A 22,503-nucleotide genomic window follows, 5' to 3' on the forward strand; every position below is an offset into this window, starting at 1 on the left:
CTGTATAAGTTTGAATTCTACTTTTACACAAAACATTGAAAGACTGTTCAGTAAAGCCGTAACATTAAAAAAAAAAGGATAAGTTTTAGTAAAGAGATAAAACAAACCTTTTTTAACCAGAAATGTTGAGTTATTGAAGATAAAGGAAAAAGGATAATTCCACTTCTTTAAAATTGGTTGGATCATTGGTTTCTTAATTTCATTAAAAATTTGAGATTTACTCAGATAAATACTTACTTTTATCATTTATGAACAGAATGATACTCTGACTTCTTGTGCCTTATGACAGACTGGGTTGTTCTTTGGTAATGCAGTGCTAACACATAAAATAGCCTGAACCTAAGAGACCAGAGTTCAATTCCTTACCCATCACCTGGGAGACCAGAGTTCAGTTCCTCACATTTCACCTGGGAAACCAGGGTTTAATTCCTCACCTATCACCTGGGAGACCTGGGTTCAATTCCTCACATTTCACCTGGGAGACCAGGGTTCAATTCGTCATCCTTCACATAGTAGACCACAGTTCAATTCCTCACCCTTTACTTGGGAGACAAGGGTTCATTTCCTCACCTTTCACCTGGGAGACCAGGGTTCAATTCCTCACCTTTCACCTGGGAGACCAGGGTTCAATTCCTCACCTTTCACCTGGGAGACCAGGGTTCATTTTCTCACCCTTCACTTAGGAAACTGCAGTTCAATTCCTCATCATTCATATAATAGATGACAGTACAGTTCCTCACCCTTCACCTTTTAGACCCCAGTTCATTTCCTTAATTGGATGCCACCTGCCTGACCATAAAGATTTTCTCTTGGTCCTCTAGTTTCCTCCCCCAGTAAGATAGCTGGCTTGCTACAATCTTGACCAACAAGAGTGATCAATAAAGATTGTTTTGCAGTTTCCTTTTAAAGTTTTTAAGTCTTATTATATCAACCTATTCCAATTAGGAATTAAACTAATGAAATTTAATTTAAGAACTCTGGCCTGTTATTTGTGTTATAATGACAAAACGCTGTTGTGATCATGAATCTAACCTACATTAAAAAAAGAAGCAGAAAAATATAATTAGGTTTGGCTGTACCAGTGCGTTTTACATTTTGCAGGAGCATAATCAGACCAGGATGACAACCTCAAACTAATTATCTATCTGGGTGGGATATAGCATATATGAACTTTACATAATTCTGATTTCAATTAAGTTGACTGTTGATGTTCCGTGTGTTAAAGTCCTGGCATACAGGAAGTGCACATGCTTAGTGTGTGTTCCAAATCAATGGCTCATGTTTGTGTTTATGGAAAACACAAATCAGTATTATATTCGACTTCAGTGTTCTCATTATTTCTAACAAGGGATCCTTCAGGAAAGACAAATTTACTTCAGATTTCAGACAGCAAATATTGGTTGTTGTGTGAAGAACACAAACATTGTCTGGTAGAAGAGAAGTTTCTTTGAAGAATGATGGGCATGTGTTTGACAGGATCTCGGTGTAGTTCTACAGTAACTATTCCTGAAACAGTGTTCTTTGATATGGCCCAGTCTGGTCTAATAATAAACAGCAAATGTAGAGAGAAACATATCCCTTACTCCTGCTAATATTTCACTTGGCCTTCACAGATCCGGCAAGGATAGGTTATGTAGTGCAGTAATTACATTACATGTGATGGCTTTGTTTTACACTGATGGGCTGTTTGGCAGATACTTCCTGACTTTCTGGTGTCGTATCTATTGAACTGAAGAAGTCAACCACTTTTTCTAGATAAATACTGACTTTGTTCATCCTGCTAATAAACCCATATCTGTTCCTGCTGGAATGTGTCTACCCCTGGGCTTGTCAGATAAATGCAACAGGTTCTTAATGGTTTTACAATTGATTTTGATTTCCTTTCCAAGAGTAATTTTTACCTTCCATGTCTATAAATAAGACAAAAAGATTTAATATATTGTGATTCTATGTTCTTTGTGATCATCATCCTTTCTACTGTAAAATCATATATATTCATGGGGTTCAGTTTTCATGGGTTTTTTTCAAAACCTTTTTTATGGACTTTTGATTTCGAGGATAAAAAAAGTTCAATACTAATAACTCAACAGTTCATAGACATATGAATTCAACGAGGAGCACTCTACACGATCAAAAGATCATTGTTTTTATAATGCTCACATTCTTAAGATCCTCAGTCCTCTTTGATATCAGGTATAGAACATTAAAACATTGGTTCTTCCATTTTCAGAAGTACACTATTTCATTATATAAAAAATATCAAAATTTCAATATCAAACAAGTTGTGAGCTCTATGAAGCTCCAACAATGTACAATGTAAGTGATGGTTGTATGACATTGTTGTACTAGTTAAGGTCCATTATTTAAGTATAGCTTTATATAAAACCACAACTATTCCTTTGGGTGTTAATTATGATTATCATATAGATTATACTGTCTTTAATATTAAATATAAAATGGCCAGATAAGGTTTTAAGGAGCACATGAAATGTCTTACCCAAGTATACAATGACAAGAAAAACATACCGGCAACTTGGAAAATGTACTGCATACTGCTGGTTAAAGGGAGATAACTCATTCATAGTTAAAAGTTGAAGGGAGACAAACATGTTTGTCTTTATAAAATTATCTCATTTTTCCATTTCAGCGGAGGATTATTATTCAGATGAGATCACCAGGTTGAAAGCCTATCAAGAAAAACAGGTAAGTTTAACAGTACAATAAAGATTTTACACAACTTATGAATCATGATAAATGTTTTGTATGATACATATTTTATTTTTCTGTTTCACTCTGCTGAGTTTCCTATTGCTACCATTGATATAATATCAGAGTGCAATTATTAAGACACAACAATTTAATTCAGATTCGTGAGGTGAAGTCAGAGAGCAATGCCAGCATGACTAAGTTACAGAAACAACAGAAAGACGATATCCGCAGTCTACAACATAAACATGAACATCAAATGGAGGGTAAGTCACCATAGCAACACATTATGTTCATTGTCACTTGAGCAGCAACGATTCCTTTATTTCAACTTTCATTGGTAATACTTAGTTCTCATTACCCTTGTTACCAATTTCTTTCTCCTATCAGTTCTTGAATCATCCTTTGAATTCAAAGGGGATAAATTTCAACCATCGTCTTATGTCCCTTATTAAGTCCGTCCAGCTTTTATTTCTGCAAATTTTTCTAAATCTATGGTGTCAGTTCCACTAAACTTTGCCCATTACTTCTGGATGGTTCTTGCTTCAAGTGGCTTTTCAGGTAGGGTATTGAGATTAAAGGTCAAGGTCACTCTAACTATAGATAGAAAACTTGTTGTGGTACAAGATTTTAAGTTTAGTTAGGCTGAATTGTCTAAGACTTCCTTAACTGCACTTATTTACACTGATTGTTTACAGAAAGGGCTTATTTACAGAATTGTTTACAGAAAGTGCTTATTTACAGAATTGTTTACAGAAAGTGCTTGTTAGCAAAAAGTGCATATTCTTGTCATTTGATGGTGTAAAATGGCATTTCCACTTTAAACTTAGAGTGAAAACCTTCATTTTCATTCTCTCTTCTGTCAAATATGGTCCACACTTGCCAATTTTTTTAAACTTTCATGTGGGAGATCATACAAGACCTGATTATAAGAAATCAAGGCTTTCTGTTGAACAGACTGGAATTTTTAGGTCACCTGAGAAAAGTCTCAGGATCACCTATTGCGATTCCCTTTTATCTGGCATCATAAAACTTTAACAATTTAAACTTCTTCAGAAAAACTCTGACCTGATTTCAATGAAATTTTACAAATTGATTGAAACTTCAAAAATCTTTTCTCAAATTCCAGGTTTAATAGAGTCAAGTACTCTTCTTACATTTGCATTATGAATACAATATGGTTAAAGTTATATTACCTTTTTGAACAAAATCATTTCTATGACATGTTACAAGAACCATTGTGACAGTTGATCGTTAAGGCCCTTATTTGAAATTATGATTTGTTGATGATATATTTCTGAAATTTGGGGAAATATTTGAATATAGAGGTTCCTAAATACCAAATAAGGAGGGTTGGCAACTGAGATTTCTCCTACCATTGTTGTCAGTCGAAATTCTTAATAAGCTGAGTTATTTGTCAACAGGATCTATTTTATCAATTCATTGATTTGTTATAAGAGAGATACTGTTAATTCCTTAATTTTCATTGGGGACATCTTTTCGTGGATTTTGTAGGTACTCTTGTTCCTGCACATATTTATATGTTCATGACACTGGAATTTGAAATTAATTCTTTGAATTAGTCGATTTTGTGAGTGCTTTTTGTCCATGAATTTATTCATAGCCACATGAAAATTTTGCAATTCACAATATACCATATCCATTTCACTGTGAGTGGGATTTAAACTTGTTTACGTACTAGGGGTAGAAATATTTTTTGTTTTGGTTACACACAGATTTCAGCTTTAAACCCTCAGCCTGTAAAAGTAAGATATCAGTGTGTACATATAAGATTGAAGTGGATAGCTGTACAAATATTGAAAGGTGTATTCTAGTGTCTTTTATCTGTGCGTAGCCACAGACAGAGAGGAAGTTTTCTAAAGTTTTAGAGATTTTACTATCTTATGTGACAAAACATTGCCATGTTGAATGCCAAATATTTCAGGTGTGGGGTTAAAACTGAGATCTTAGAGAATGGCAGTTTATACGAAATCAATACCATTACTGTGGTCTGCAAATAAAGTCTTTTATGATGGGAAAATATACACCATTTTGTGCTAACCATTAAGATATGTAGACTCCCTAGTTAAATACAGCCAGAAAGTTGGGTATTATAAGCCAGGTAGTACGTAACATTTAGATAAATGTGAATTACCAGACTTTAAGCATCCTTGATGCCACTGTATAAAGTCAGCGAGACATGTTGGATTCTATACAGGTGTGCAGTGTTATGTAATCTGAGTACAGGTACACAATTTCTCTGATAATTGTCCAGTTTGGGAAGCTTTTAGGGCTAGTCTGTGATATATAAAAATGTCAGATGTTTGGGAATTTGCCAAACTTTATTTGATGTATCTGATAAGCTTGCTCTGGAATAACTCCCATGGTACCTGTTAACGAGCTAATTATATAATGCTGACTTTAAGTGTCATTTTGCCACGGTCTTTTATCATCATTGTCAGAGGGTGTGTCATTCTGAAAACCCAACATTATAATGTAGACTGATGCAGCTGATTTCTGAAGATCAATATACCAAACATGGGAGTTTTCTTTACAGTGCTGCACTCCTGTTGTAGTGATACTAAATGGTCTCAAGTGGTCAAACTCATACCTCACAATTTGGCTTGAGTTGGCACAGCCTTGTTGGTCGTTAAGAGCTTCTGCCCGGGCTATTTTTTCGCTTTTGTGCAGGGTTTTTTTTCGCCCTTATATAAAACTTTATCAAATTCATCAAGTGATATATTTGCCACAATATCCATAATAGATATATTTCAGATTTAACATCAAACCTTTGCTTACATTTTCTTACCTTTTTATTTGCCAAAGGCAAACGCAAAAATGGAACTGTTGTGTAGTTATCAGAAGTGTGTGGATGATCTCTGGTGAACAACATTTACATCTCTCCCTCCAGGAGTTTTTATGTATCTGTTGTACCTTCTGATAGTGTTGCCAGATCTCATATTTTTAATGAAACAGAGTTCAAACTGGCTGCATTAAAATCTTAAAAACTTGGTTTTGAGGTTCAGTTTTATGGAAAAACAATTGAAATTTTGATACCAGACATGAATGATGTTTCACCATTAAAGGATGATTTATGAGGAAAGCATATGATTATATGTGGATCTACCCCATCACCAGACTGAATGTACTCCATCACCTCGTCTACTTCTTACATAGAAACGACCGATCAGTTTTTCAACTGCCAACATGTTTTAGAATTTCAATAAGTTTAGACATGAAAAGTAACGCAGGCCTTATGTACCTTTTATCGTATGTATTAAATATGTTCGTTGTAAATTTAGATCCAGATAACATGGTACTGTTTCATGTTGATCTTAATATATGTAAAGCTAGATAATTGTGTGTTTCATGGTTTCTGTCTGATCAGGACCATCATATTTAAACCAATTTGCAGAATACACAGATTTCAGTACTTCTTTGTGAAACTGACGTTTGTATAGATATAGATTTTCCTCTCCAACTGAAATGAACTTCTGATATTTTGGTATGAGTTGTGTTCTAACTACACATTTGTTTAACTTCAATATGGAAATATTTTAATCAATATTTACTTTTCATAATACTACATGTATGTGATTAAATAACAACGAGTCAGTTTATATATGAATACTCATCATTTTTTTTAAAAGCAAAAAAAAAATAAAATGATTGGATTATAAAGGATTCAGTCCCGAGTTCAATTCTAAATATGAGTTTCAGATGGATCAGTGATCTCTTTCCTATACTTACTGATAGTCATACAGCTGTCATCCTGTGTAGTTCAGCATTACTGATCACAGCAGGGATGTGTAGGGACATGTTTCTGATATCTGTAAAATAGGAAAGTAAAGGACTATAGTCATGTATTGATAGATAGCATGATGGCTGCTGAACATGACAATGTCAAACTTAAACACAGGAGTTGTGCATACTTTCGAAGTCTATTAAACACAGGTGGGAAGAACCTGCTGTTCTCAAGTTTGAAATCTTGTTTCTCAAAAGAATTGTTCATTTTAATTTATAGCTGTATAATTTATTTTCCTAAAACAAGCTCAGAGTGTATGAACTCATAGGTCCAATTCAAGGTAGGAAATAATTTATGACTTTTTACATGAGAATAGTATTTAAAAGCATTCCAGACATAGATATGGGCGAGCTTATTACCAGAAATGGTGGATGAATTTGGTAATTAATCACCTGTGGTATTTGAAATAATTATGAATGAAATTTTTTAAATTTTCATTTCTTAATCAACTGAAAGTAGTACCAGTTTCTCTCCAGATTTCTGTCTGCATCGTGTTTATTTTATACAGCTAGGTTGACATGAACCTCAATACTAGTTTCTACATTTCCTTATGCAGATATTTATCTCAGTTATATGTGCACATGGAACTGTTGCTATAGAAGTTAGAACCATTTTAGAGCTATCAGAAGGAGATTGGAGGACAACAATATAACTGATACCATGCTAAATAGTGGTGTATTATTAATTGATGGATATGTGAATCTAGGAAGAGATCAACAGTTTGGGGAATAGACAGGGCTGGAATCAATAAAGAGTATGAGTCAGGGTACCAATATTACTATAACTCAGCTAAAACAGATCTGGTCTGGTGCTGTTGGTGGGAGGATTCCGATGCTTCACTAGTGATTCGGTCTGGTGCTGTTGGTAGGAGGATTCTGCTGCTTCACTACTGACGATGTATGTGTAGACCATGACAGTTGTGGAGGAACAGGGTTATTTGTGGAAAAACGCTCACTTGTAGCAGTTTGTGATATTTTGGAAATCCTCTACTAGTGAGAATTTCAAAGGACTCCTTTGGGTATTTAATGATATTCCTAATCTTGGACCTCTAGGTATTTTGTGATAACTCTAATCTTGAACCGCTGTGCATTTTCTGATAAACTTGACCTTTGACATCTTGGTATCTTGCAATAATTTGACCTTGGACCTGTGGACATTTTTTGATAACCTTGACCTTTGACATCTTGGTATCTTGCGATAATTTGACCTTGTACCTGTGGACATTTTTTGATAACCTTGACCTTGGACATCTTGGTATTTTGTAATAATTTGACCTTGGACCTGTGGACATTTTCTGGTAACATTGATCCTGGACTTCTATGAGTATTTCTAACTATCTTGACCATGATTGCAACAGAAAAGTGGGGAACAGGATTTTTGTTTCAGCATACAGTAATTTATTATTATGTAAATGCTAATTAACAGATGGTGAACATACAAATTGATGCAGAAATATGTTTTACACAAAACAGATTGTTTACAAAAGGTTTAGTTTGTAATTGATTTTTTGGTAGACATTTATCTCTGTCTCCTGGTCTGTGTGACAGTGTAGGGACAATTGTTGTGGACTAAAGGACCCAGGTCTGTCTGACAGTGTAGGGACAATTGTTGTGGACTAAAGGACCCAGGTCTGTCTGACAGTGTAGGGACAATTGTTGTGGACTAAAGGACCCAGGTCTGTCTGACAGTGTAGGGACAGTTATTGTGGACCATAGGACCCCAGGTCTGTCTGACAGTGTAGGGACAATTGTTGTGGACCATAAGACCCGAGGTCTGTCTGACAGTGTAGGGACAGTTATTGTGGACCATAAGACCCCAGATCTGTCTGACAGTGTAGGGACAATTGTATGGACTAAAGGACCCAGGTCTGTCTGACATTGTGGTACCAGATCTATATAATTTATCCAAGTCTGTGTGACATGTGGTGGCAGGCCTTTATAAAACTATATTGTTGTATTTATCCTTCAATAAGGGTTTTAACACTTTTCTTCCACTCCGAGTAAGAGTGGGCTTATTACAGAACAATATCATTGTAATTCTACTGATCAGAAACAGCTATGGGAGGTCCTTTTACCAGACATGGAATTTTGTCAGATAAATACAGTATATAAGAATTCAACTACTAAAATGATTTTGCAGAATTGCATATCCAGTTGCCAGAGATATTATCACATGTTGGATATATTGAAACATGTTAGCTGATCAACAATATCACGTGGAAGTGAAAAACGGATCAGATCATCAACCAGTAAATGTGATGGCAGAATCATGATGGAGATGAAAGGAAAATTGGCCATTGTAGGATAACCTTATAACTTACATGTAGGAGTAAGTTGTATAGCTAAGGATACAGTGCTGTCTCATAATCGACAGCAATGTAATCCCCAGCTTTATACACTGTACAGAGTCTTATAGGATTATGTATTGACTTTGGGATGCTGCTAACTTTATACTCCAATATGTGACACTAATAGATTTTCCCTAGTCCTAGTTATATTGAAGACCTTCCTGCTATCTACCATCTGTGATGATAATAGTGCTAACACATCACCTGTGTTCTGAGTGATGGCTCTAGAGTGCCTCACCACAGACTCTTAACACTGTTAATCAACACCACACTCACACTGCTCTGAACTTTGTTGACAATTTTGACAGTCGTGGATGTTTAGCGTTTAGCGTTTAGCGAGGGTTGAAGTCCCAGGAGATAAGAAAAATGATTGTGTACCCTACATGTGAATGAAGAAGTCTTTTCAGGGGAGGAACAAGAAGATATTTAAAACTGCTGAGGTCAATGAATTATTGATGGACTTGCTAGTTTGTGTGAACAGCTGTAGAGTATTGTCTGCACATGTACTAAATAGCACAAGTAGACCTGGATATTGTGGGAGGGTTCTAGTACAAGTGCTGCAAGAAAACCTGCAAATCTGTGTCTGTATCAACAACCTGGATCTTTACATGTAGACATGGAGTCTAAATGTTTACCTTGAAATGGATTCTTCTTCGCGTGTTGAAAAAATTAACATGGCTATTTTTACTTGAATGACTTTTAACGTGGAATTGATTCATGATGCCTTCCCTGGAAAATTACATATATAACCTTGATTGTGATTTCCAACTTGGAGCTTCTAGCTGGTGTTTGAGCTCAGTTAAGAAAGAAACTCTGCTTACATATTACATTACAGTGTAATTACCCCAGGGAATCTTTCAATAACCAGGAGATCCAAGGTTATGTACTAACAACTTTCTTTGATGAATAGGTGAATGTATTTAACATATATATCTACTGTTACCTGTGAGGTTAAGGTGTCACAGGTGATATCAGAAATTTTGTAGGTACATGTCTGGACATAATAAATTGTTACAGTGATAACAATGAACATACTTTATCTGAAGGTTCCATGATGGATAGAACTTTCTAATGCATAACTCCCCTATTGACTGTCTGATCCAATTGCCTGGTTAATTAGATATTGATTTGTTTTAATTACTACTTAGCCAGGTAAGTCAAGATTGATTGTGTGATTCCAAATCATCTTACACCCCTATTACAACGGATTACTCTCCAGACGTTCTCAAACAACATGGCAAGGCAAGATCATGAACACTAGACCCTGTATTCTTTTGATCAGCATTTATTTTAATCAAGATCAAACATGAGAAAGCTACCAGAGGAGTGTGTGGTTTTCATGAACTGGATTAGCTGGCAGAGTGCTGTAATTTTTTTGGATTAAGATTACGTCAAATTTTAAAGCTTGTTTGATGTTGATTTTTCTGCTCATATCTGCTGACTAGAATGTGAAATCAGTAATCGGGGCCCTACTGGAGATAGCTGGTGGCCTACTATTGAATAGCGAAATTATAACATTACAATCCTGTGCTTATATCAAAGTTTACAGGTAAACACCCGCATTTTAAAATGGTGATATGGCACATTGAAGATCCCAAACTTACACATGAAAGTTTTCTTTGAATTGAAATTTAAAACTTTCTGTTATGAATCCTGTCTCAGAGATTTACAGACAGAATCTCAACACTGTAAACAGTCAATATTGCAAAACAGACACGTTCCATTCTGCGTATTCATTTTATTGGTATCCGACACAAATGAAAGGTGTGGATCTAAGCCAAAAACTTTTCTATAAGGTAGTCGGATCTATTGTATGAAACACCTACCTACAGATCAATACCAGGAATGTGTCATTATTAATTAATGTAAATAAATAAAAAAAATGAATGTTTAAAGGACAGTGATTATATAAACATGATTATCATATACAGGTAACTTTGGTAGGTAACTGGCTTGTACAATTTGCAGAGAGTACCAGTAAATATCGTTCATGTGTATCAGACTTTGGATTTAGTATATAGGCTGAAAACAGCATTCAAAAGGTACTGAAATGGATTGTATGATACTTTTCAATTTTTGCGGATATTTTTAAAAGCTACATATGAATGATTAAAAGTCAGCACAGCGAGTTGAAGGTGGAGAGATATTGTGTAATTATGTACTGAAGAGAGGGAGGACATGACGTTTATATGAACACTGAACAATAAACCTGTTGAGAGTCGTATCATAAAGTTTGAATTCCATTTAAGACTTTTATCTGAAATGGAGCAACGCAAATATGGATAGATACTTTCACCTGGGGCTATAAATGTAAGGAGACCTATTGGTATGTCTTGGCGTAATGATCAACACCCGTGCTCTTCTGTCTATAGGACCAAGTTAAAGGGACATTGAAAAACCAACCCGAGTATTTAAAGGGACACTCAAGGGCGGCGACATTAGTGCAGATCTTGGATTTAAACACGACTGATGTGTCACTCACTATTTGAATGTTGTGTAATGTTTTTAGTGTTTGAGACTAACAGGCGAGGATTCTGACAACCTGGAGAGAAACAGTGTGTCTTGTCTGGTATCTCGGAGTGGATTGAGGAATGTGTTGGTAGATCTTGGCTTGTTATCCTGGTCAAACTGTATACGTCACACCCTGACCAAAACATTTTGACACTCTAACTAGGCCTTGAAAACTTGGACTTGGAAACCCTTTTCAGACCAAATTACATGTCCTAATAGATATTTCGACATTGAATTGACCTAGCAAATATTTTGACATTGAATTTCTGCACCCAAACAGGAGTTTTTATTCGAAAATGTTTTGGACCTCATTTTTAAGATAAAATTTCTAGACCTAATTTGATGTTTTGATATTCAGTATTTAAGTATTTGAATTTTGAGGTCTGATACCTGGGGTCTGTGACTAAAACCTACCAAGACGTGACATTCAAACCGTTTCTGAGTATTGTTAATAAGTGTCCCACAGTGTGTACAGGACTTATAAGGCCATACTATCATAATTATTTGCTTTTTAATATGTTTTGTTGGTTTTAGATATTCACATTTACCCTGAACAATTTGTAAGTAGTGCAGACACAAACCCTGCTGTGGAATTCGAACTGTTTTGTGAGATGCTGTTGGCTGCTTAGAAAGCTATACAAACTGCACAGAATTAACTAGACTTGAGGATTAAGATGAAGATTGAATAAAAAGAGCCTGTTGGAAATTTTGTTGAAACTCACCTGTTCTCACTCTGAAAGCTGGCTGTTCATCACATAGCAAAAACTCCAAGCTTATTTTGCATGTTATGGTATGATGACAGAGCAGATAGCACTCTAAACATGTATTTCATGTTCGAGCCAGCGTCAGTAAAAATGGAAAAGTCAGTGTTGTAGTATGGTATCTCAAGCTGGATGTGGTTTATATATGTGAATTGACAGAACATCACAAATTAGCATCATGGATAAGTGTAACAAGTTGATGAAAATGAAGGGCACACCGCAAAATGGAAAGCCCAAAAAACCACTAGGGACCATCATTGGAGCCATGAAAGGTAGGCCAGGAGTCGGGGTGGTGATAATAATTATCTTAAAGAATGATTCTGAAGGTGCAGAAAATGTGCAAAATTTCTGTATTTTAATTTCACAGAAAGTCTAATCTTAAATTTTGGAGTGAGATAAATTGAAAAAATTGTTAGACTAATTTGAAATATAGACAGAATATTAGATTGAAAACAAAAACAACCAACGACTCTGTTAGGGATTGCTGCTTACATGTCAATTATAACAAAGACAGTAAATTAAAGGATGAAGAATACCATGATATCATTACTTAAGTATTTTTTAAAGTCACAGTTTTTGGTTTGTTTTTTACTGGGTTTTACATCATTGCCATAACCAGTATCATCTTCTTTTACCAAAATAGGATAAATGAAAGAATCTGTTTATCTAAAAGAAATATCTATGTTATAGAATTAAGCTCAATAGCTATGATGTGTAAGTCTTTAGTCTATGAGTGACCATTGAAATAACACTCCAGTCTATCTCATTTAGCTGGTCAGTCAATCTTAGCCTAATTCTACACTTCACAAACCTGAGTATTACCAGCAACACAAATCAAACAGATGTAAATAATTTCTATTTAACTGCACATGTAAGTTTTGAAATAGATGTTACAGTGTTGGTTTCCACTAGTTAATGTCTATTTCAATTCTCTGACGTTGATTACATCTCAGGAAGGAAAATCTTCATTACTGTAATGTCATTTCTTCTCCTTTGAACATTTTCTGAATGTTTAAGTTCATTTCTGCAGCTCTATAAAAAATACACTGGATGGGAGTGCAAGATGTGCTTACACGTGTCAGAAACCATTAATTGTTTGTTATGGAGGGGTGGTTTTAAGTTTCTTGTTTTTATGAATTGAGTGTTTTATATTTTATGGTAGAATCATTCCATTAGCATCAGGCTAGTGAAATTCTAAATTTTGATACACTTTCAAATTAATTTTATGCTCATTAGTTTGTGGGGCTAGTCGGTATGAATACATGTTGCTGGGCATAAGTAAGGAATGACACAGACACATTTCTTATCTCACAATCAAATCATGTTTACTGATGAAACTTTCATTATAAATTGCTATCTAAAATGATTTAGTTTACGTCAGTAGAAAAACAACTTTAGTGTAGAACACTTGTAAGTAAAGTCTCCTCTGTACCCTGTAACTTTACAGTACTGCAGAGCTATATTGTTTTAACTTCAGACACATTCTTGAGTCAGCAAGACTTTTGTACACTCTTTATGTGTTAACTGAAGTAAAAGATTTCTGAAATAAAAGACATTTTTGAATATGTCACACCTGAGATCTGAAAAAATTCCTGTATCTAATATGACAATGGAGTTTTCGGATGACAGATGTATTTAGGTGAAATACCTTGGGTTGGTGCCAAGTTTAAGGGTTAAGATTTTGGTTTGTATGTTTTGTAAGACAATGATAAACTTTATCGTAGTGTCCAGTGTAACAGAATAGACTGGGTAGGATTCCGTTATCCTCGAGTCTGTCTGAGGACTGAGCATTGCAGGAGACTTCACCAGGTGCTCCTAGATCAGCAGAACGGGATCCTTATAAATGAGGATTTGTCATGTCATAGTCGGTACAAATTGATTGTCAACTTAATAATTCAGCTGGTGAGACTGAAACACAGAGTCCATTTTGTTCATGTTAAGTTGACTAGTAGATAAGGTTTGTCATGAATTGTCCGTTGGAGGTCTCACTTCCCTCCTCTTTATACTCAAATATACACACTCAGGTGTAAACATATAATATTTTCCTGTGTGTCTAGCTAGTTTACTTCAGACCCAGGCTGAAAGACCTGGAATGTCATTCAGTCACAGTCAATTGATGTTTCACATTAATACAAGTTATTAATAAAAGATTTAAAGTCTCCCAATGTCTGCAATACAACCTGGTAATGTTACTCTAAAAACATTTTGAACTGAATTAAATCCTCGTAACTCTGTTCATTGATGCATATACCAATGTATCTCTTCACTTAGTACTTAATGGGGAGAGACCTTTCCACTGGAATATGATGGTATATTATTGTATATGATGTACCTATGCATGATATGAAATGTTGGAATGTGTATTTACATTATGACATTTGTCTTCAATAATTAGATTACATCCTGACTTTTGTTACACTTGAATACAGCTCCATGATTAATAGTATTCAGAAACTGTACATGGATGTTAATTATGTGATGTTGTCATTGTATTTTCTGTCTGTGAAATGTGGAGCTCATCTGAATTTGTCTAGTCATGCCATATTTGTATTTCAGAACTCCACAAGCAACACCGTGACAAGCTGGAGGACATCACTCACAGATTTGAGAGTATGAAGATGAATCTGTCTGTATGTATATACAAACTTGTTATGAACAAACTTCACGATGATTAAAGTTCAGTACCAATTTTACAAGATCAGTGTAACATAACCAATGTTATGATGAGCAAAATCACATGACTAATGTTACAATGACCAAAATCACGTGACAGTTGTTACAATGACCAAAATCACATGACAGATGTTATAATGGCCAAAATCACATGACTAATGTTACAATGGCCAAAATCACATGACAGTTGTTACAATGACCAAAATCACATGACAGATGTTATAATGGCCAAAATCACATGACAGTTGTTACAATGACCATAATCACATAACCAATGTTATGATGACCAAAATCACATGACTAATGTTACAATGACCAAAATCACGTGACCAGTTACAATGACCATAATCACATGACCAATGTTACAATGACCAAAATCACATGACTTAAGTTTTACAAAAATCATGATCAATACATTTTAGAATGCTTACAGGAAGTGTAATTTGTTGATGCCTCTAGACCTGTAAACAGCAGACAGTAATTGTATCTGAAGAACATTTATATTAATGTAGATATAAAATTTTAATATTTCTGTCTGTAGGACAAAGTGGAGAGTTTGAGATATGAGTGTGACGACCTAAGAGTTCGGGCCAGGATGAGTGAGGAGGCGCTTCAGAGGGACTCGGACTATAAAGTACAGGTATGTTATTCACTTACTTTCACCTATTTCTCTGCTATAAACTTTGGAAAGGTCCTATTTATGGCTAATTGTGATTACAAACTGGTTTTGATTGAATTAAAGACTGGTGACAAGAAATCAAAACTCTTTTGACAGATGGCATTGGCACCGTTCAGACAGATGCCAGAGGAGATTCGGAGTCTCAAACTTGTCGTGGACATGAGGAACGAGGAGATACAGAAGCTGAGGCAGCGTAACATGCAACTGGAAAAACAGGTAGGATTATAGCAGGGACAGGTCAGGTCCTGAGGACAACCAGGCACAAGTCCTACAGATTCAGTACAAGTCAGTCTTAAAGATACCATACAGATTAAGTCCTAAAGATCCTGTCCAGCTCATGTCATAAATATCCTTTAAAGGTCAGGTCCTAAGTATCCTGTACAGGTTAGATCAGAGGTCCAGCACAAGCCTTAATGGCCTTACACTTACTATATAAGTTTCTGTATGATTGAAGTCAAATGGCTTTGTGAATAAGTCATTGGAAGTTTTTGGACCCATAACAAGTAGGTTATTATATATTGCACCCATCTGAAATGTTATGACGGAAGGAATGGTTGCTTCCTCTGCTACCAAATCAATAGAGTTAAATAGGATAAGCTGATATAATCAGTTATCTCACAGATTCTCCAATACAGGAAGCAGATCAGGTCGATTTATTGGTTTATTGGTTAGTCGATAAATGGTCCATTCCCTGTTGTTACATCAGCTAAAAGTGTAACTGTTTTTACTATATTGTTGTTCCCTTCAGGTGGAGGAATTGGCTGCAACCAAGGAGAAGGTGAATGCTCTACAGCAGAAGCTTGAGAACTCTGAGGCCATCCTCAGCATGAAGACTGACCATGAGAAGTAGGTTACTACAATAAGTACTAACTAGCCCAGAATAACTTTGTAATGCTAATGGATGAATACAGAGACTTTCTTGACTAGAATAATCTGCCATTAGTGTTTGTTATGTATATACTCAGTTCTAATGCCCAATAAACACATCATCTTCTAGGTTACAGGAGGACATTGTTTTGTTTTGAAATAAATAACTAAAGGTTCTCTTCTTTTTTACTCTATGGTTATATAGACTGTCAAAAGGTGTTGTAAATTCAGGTTAATTCTGTAGTAAGAAACATTGTGATGTTCTAGCTGTAATTATTGATGCTGCATTTGACTGCAGTATACTGTATACTGTACAATCAGGAGAGTTATTATTAATATGGTACTGTCGACTTTTCAGACAACTACATGGAAAGTGTCAGATCCTGATGAGGAAGTATGACAAAGAGAATAAGGCAAACAAACGTCTGTCCATGGACTATGAGGAGCTTGTTTGGAAAATGAACCAGAGTGGGGAGCTGGGATCACAAGAAAACTTATGGAGTGCTGGAAGTCAATCTCCCACCCCAGAGGCTAGCTCCCCAGGGCTGGGGCGTCGTACACGCTCACCTGCTGTGTGTGACAATGATAGATTCGCTAACAGGAATGCTGTTTACCGCCGTTCTCTTTCCTCCAACCCATCAGAGAATGACGGAGACAAGAGACTGAAGAGGAGGTCTGCCAACTATCTTCTAGAGGACAGGAAAACGTCCCCAACAGGGAGTCCTCTTCACAAACGTCCTCATGGTTCTGCGTCTTCAACCTCCTCTTCCCCACTCCACCACAGCTACCATGATGGAGAGCTGTCCAATGGGAGGACGGATCGTTTGATTCAGTCACTGAATGATGTGGATGTGTTTGAGGAGCCCCAGGCCCTCCCATCACCACCCCATCCCTGTGAAATGGAAGGAAGCTTAACTTCCTTTTCGTCTTCCTTCGACTCCCGAGAGAACGACCCAGTATTAGAGTCAACAGACTGCCTCGGGCAGGATGATGAAGGCGACAATTCAAAGACTCTCACTTCCAGCAGAAGTATTACTATGCCTGATCTACCATTTGTGGACTGCGATAAGAGTGAGGAAGTGTCTGGTCAGGATGAGGGTGTGTGTCTAACAGAAGAACAGGGGGAGGATCAGGCGTCGGATATGTCTCATTCCACTGAGTCAAACGCTTACTCTAACTCATCATCCCTCTTGTGGGATTATGAGAAAATGGACTCTGTAAAGTCAATGGACTCTAGTCAGACCAGCGACACACTGCTGGAACAGAACGGCTCTGAGGCATGGCAAACAGAGTCAATGACATCCTCGAAAGGGATATCAGCATCCTCTAGTGCCGAATGTGTGCTGCCCTCTAGAGAGGGTAAGGACAATGATGGACAGACAATTCAGGAAGTGGTAACAGTCACATGTCGCCAGGAATCAACAGTTTAATGTTTGTGATGTCGTTAGGTTACTGCTCCTATGATATAAAACTCTACCATACAAGTGTGTTAGAGTTGAATTTTGTCCTACATTTAATGAATATCTGTAGGTAAACAATTTTCGATAACTTTTTCTCACACTGCAATTTGAAAAGTTTTGAGTGGGATCTTTTCTTCAAAGTGTTTTGATATGGGAAAATTGTAGAGATTATTTTCGTTTCTACAACAATTTTTGCATTTTCTTTAGTCTAGATATTTTCTGTACTTGCACACAGTTAGGACAAATTGTACAAGAAAATGATTTAAACAGATTAAGAGTGAAATTGTAAACAGAATATTGATGTTTAGCATGGCTGCAACTATAGGAAGGGAGACAATCCTGGATCTCTCTGAATAGTCTGTGATAATTATTGGATAACATAATATATACAGAATCCCTTAATGATGCAAGCTTTTGCACAACTGTAAAGACAGGAAATTTGGTACTAAGGATGAACTTTGTATAAAACACCTTCACTATATGCTGAAAAATTAAATAGCGCTAAAGAAAAGATATGCAGCGAAACTTATCATTTCAAGTCCAAATTTCGAGGACCTGTCAGTTTGTACATTATTTTTCTTATTTTTTTTTTTTACTTTTTTTTTTTGTTTCATTTGCAATATAGAATGTTCTAGTTCATTAAGTTGGGAAGGTAATTCACTCAAGAGTTTGGTTGAGTTAATTAAGATTGGTTACAATGGACTTGATTTAATTAATTAGAAGGTGCTTTTTCATGAAGATATTGTTTGATTATTTTCAATGGAAAATTGAAATGTTCATGGTACATAATGTCTGGTGGGTGTGTTCAGGAATTACCATTAAATATATATTGACATTTGCAATAAGATTATAAATATATACATACCATGCTGAATGTGACACCATTAAGAAAGTTGTCACTGCCAGACAAGAAAATCTACCCAAACTCTTACTGCTACTTTCAGTACAGGGTAACTTGTTCACTCCAAACACCACAAGTTGTGGTCCACAGTACAAAACTGATAGAAATTTATTAATTTAGATGTTGGATATATGAAGATATCCTGATGACACAAGGTTCAAAAATAGAGTGACTTAGTTGATGTAAAAACGTTTCTGAATTGCACAAATTTCCAGATTACACATGATCTAAGAAAGGTAAAATTCTGATTCTACATTATGCAGAGTTTGGCATTTACAAATTACATTGTGCAATGGAAAATGTCTTCAGATGTCATTTTTTGTGCCATTGTTAAGTCATCTATCATGATAATCATGTGTTTGACATATGCTGTAAGTTTTTCCCGAGATGGACATGTCATCAAATGTTGACAATGTCACGGGCATTATTATTCAGATATATACTTATCAACTTTGCCATTGGTTTAAACAGTATTTTATTGTTAAAATAAGCAAACAGAATGGTGATGAAAATTACTTCAGCATGCCAAATATATATTCTTCATAATTCAAGTCTGTTCACAGAGACTAATATTTATTAATAACATTTACATAAAAACAGATTTATTATGAAAATGTACTTAATTATAGGTATGCAATTTTTTTTTCAAAGCATTTTCTCCTCTGTGAAATATATATGAATGATTTCCTTTCAGAAACACTCGGAAACACAGTTATTTCCCTTGTGAGATATGAATTATTCCCCATTGTTGTATAACTAGATGTTGATATGACTGACTGTAATGAAATCCAATTACAATTTGATGATCTCAGTACATTAACCATACATGTTTATGTCATGCCGTTTTTTCCTCAAAACTTCAAATTCTTATGTTACATTTTCACAGCTGTGTAGCAATGGGACATTAATTATGTCAGAGTTATGTCCCCTCGCTTTTCACAATATGTGCTTTTTACTCATTTTTTCACTTGTTTTAAATTGACATTTTTCTCTTCTTCAATTTTGTCATTACAAATGTAATCTTTTTTGTAAAATTGGTTTGGATTAGAACTATATAACTTCCAGTACTTTTCTCAGGATTTCATTGTCTTTGTAGATTTTAATTGTAATTAGCTCTACAAATATTCATACTTCACTCGTTATAAATATACCATCATACTGACTCACAAATTACCATCATACTGATTCACAAATTATTTACCTTTATCATATATATCATTGTAAATACAGAAGTCACATTGTTATACATGTATTCACTATACGTCCTAATTGTTCTGTGGTTGTATATGTGTTGTATTTATGTAAGAAATGTCGGAACAGGATATTTATTAAATGCTAAGCCTACATTAGACGGACTGGGCATTTTTTCCCACTTGTAGTCATTGTGATTTGTAATATTACAATTTTGATGTTGTGTTACATAGTGCTGATCTACATATTTATTTACATGTACTTAAGACTGTGTGTGAAAATCGAGATGTAAGAGAGTGTAATTTTCAAACTTCCTTATACAATTTCCTGTTCACATATTACTTGTCCCAGGCACATTTATTCAATGAAACGTGACTTCAATAGAATTTTTTTTTTTAAATAGACATGGATCTTAAGTATAAAGCAGATGTAGTAAGTCCTAATTTTCATTTACACGATTTGATCCTGTCTTACAAACACATCTGTTTATAACTACCCTAGCAGGTGTTTCATGAAATGGTAAGAAATGGGACCAAATAGATCACTCATTACTCACAGTATATACCAGTATTGTAAAATTTGGTACTTTTGAGGGGCAGTAAACTTTGGCTACTTCATAGGATGGAATACATGAGTGAATCATGTGCAACTTGTGAATTAGAGTCAACTATAATCTGTTTTCGATGAAAACCAGTACATTCTCTTTGTGCCACACATTTAGTTTCAAAAATTTGATTCATCAATGAAAAATAAAAATCATACAATCATTTTTAACTTTTTTGGGGTTTTGATGAAGGATTTCAAATGTAAGATAAAGGAACTGCCATTGATATTCTCAAAGATATTTACAACCATCAAATAATTGATCATAGAAGACTAAAACATGGATCTCCATGTGTACATTAGTGTAATGTAAATCTTATTTAGGAAGTGTGTATGGGAGAAGGTTGTATATAGTCATTCCATGTTGAGGTTGGGTAAAGTAGCGAACATCCTTAATATCAGGAGACCAGTATATACAGGTTTGAGTGAGTCCTGTATGATGACGGCCCATTACATACATGTAAGTCCTGTATGTTGAGGGGTCCAGTATACACAGCTGTGAGTCCTGAATGTTGAGAGGCTGGTATACACAGCTGTGAGTACTGAATGTTGAAGGCCCAGTATATACAGGTTTGAGTGAGTCCTGTATGTTGAGGGCCCATTACATACATGTAAGTCCTGTATGTTGAAGGCCCAGTATACACAGCTGTGAGTACTGAATGTTGAAGGCCCAGTATATACAGGTTTGAGTGAGTCCTGTATGTTGAGGGCCAATTACATACATGTAAGTCCTGTATGTTGAAGGCCCAGTATACACAGCTGTGAGTCCTGAATGTTGAGAGGCTGGTATACACAGCTGTGAGTACTGAATGTTGAAGGCCCAGTATATACAGGTTTGAGTGAGTCCTGTATGTTGAGGGCCCATTACATACATGTAAGTCCTGTATGTTGAAGGCCCAGTATACACAGCTGAGTGTACTGAATGTTGAAGGCCCAGTATATACAGGTTTGAGTGAGTCCTGTATGTTGAGGGCCCATTACATACATGTAAGTCCTGTATGTTGAGGGGTCCAGTATACACAGCTGTGAGTACTGAATGTTGAAGGCCCAATATATACAGGTTTGAGTGAGTACTGAATGTTGAAGGCCCAGTATATACAGGTTTGAAGGAGTCATGTATATCAGATGCACCCTGGATATATGTGCTGGGGCATGTCCAGTGTACATATGTACCAGCTCTACTTTAGAGGGTGTGTGTCAGTGTACATATGTACCAGCTCTACTTTAGAGTGGGTGTGTCAGTGTACATATGTACCAGCTCTACTTTAGAGTGGGTGTGTCAGTGTACATATGCACTAGCTCTACTTTAGAGTGGGTGTGTCAGTGTACATATGTACCAGCTCTACTTTAGAGTGGATGTGTCAGTGTACAGTGTACTAGCTCTACTTTAGAGTGGGTGTGTCAGTGTACATATGCACTAGCTCTACTTTAGAGTGGGTGTGTCAGTGTACATATGTACCAGCTCTACTTTAGAGTGGATGTGTCAGTGTACAGTGTACTAGCTCTACTTTAGAGTGTGTGTGTCAGTGTAAGAGTATGCAAGGTTGTTGTTGTCTTATTGTCTGTATGGTCAGATTTAGCGACATTCTTTGCTAATGTTATTAGCAAAAAAACTGTGTTCAACCAGTACAAGTTACTGTTTATAATAAAATGTATTTGCTGCAACTTCATTCAAAGACTTATTAATTTTGTTTTATATGTACCATGAGACAGAACAATATCCACCCATATCATATGAATTGAATATAAATACAGAAATGAAAAGGTAACGTTGTTATCAAAATAGCACTGAGAAAGCAGTTTCCTTACAATGTGTGGCCTTGCTAATGTGTAACCTTAACAAAGTCATTGGTATATTTCCAGCCCATGAACTACAAATTACAAGGGAATATTGCATGTAATGGAAAAGAAAATGAGGCTGCCTCCCCTTATAACACATTGAGAAAGATGAATACATATGTACTTGTATATGCTTTGAACAGGTATTTTGATTAAGCTG

General features: G+C 35.7%; 1 protein-coding gene across 2 annotated transcripts in view; it reads left to right on the forward strand.

Moving 5' to 3' along the window:
* The window catches only part of LOC132558354 (microtubule-associated tumor suppressor 1 homolog), a 60,773-nt gene extending 38,599 nt beyond the window's left edge, over positions 1 to 22,174 (forward strand). The window contains exons 10-17 of one of the 2 annotated variants that reach the window (XR_009554542.1): positions 2,648 to 2,703; positions 2,867 to 2,972; positions 14,687 to 14,760; positions 15,345 to 15,443; positions 15,579 to 15,698; positions 16,231 to 16,328; positions 16,708 to 20,985; positions 21,024 to 22,174. Coding sequence is in view for 1 of the 2 variants with exons in the window: in XM_060222901.1 (XP_060078884.1) it covers positions 2,648 to 2,703; positions 2,867 to 2,972; positions 14,687 to 14,760; positions 15,345 to 15,443; positions 15,579 to 15,698; positions 16,231 to 16,328; positions 16,708 to 17,779 (1,625 nt within the window). In the remaining variant the exon portion in view is untranslated. Of the gene's footprint in view, positions 1 to 2,647; positions 2,704 to 2,866; positions 2,973 to 14,686; positions 14,761 to 15,344; positions 15,444 to 15,578; positions 15,699 to 16,230; positions 16,329 to 16,707 lie in introns of both variants that reach the window. The other variant, XM_060222901.1, reaches the window with a different exon arrangement.
* Positions 22,175 to 22,503: the final 329 nt, after the last annotated feature.

This window comes from Ylistrum balloti, unplaced genomic scaffold (assembly GCF_031769215.1).
Source record: "Ylistrum balloti isolate Yb309-2 unplaced genomic scaffold, AGI_CSIRO_Ybal_v1 Utg370780, whole genome shotgun sequence".
NCBI lineage: Eukaryota > Metazoa > Mollusca > Bivalvia > Pectinida > Pectinidae > Ylistrum > Ylistrum balloti.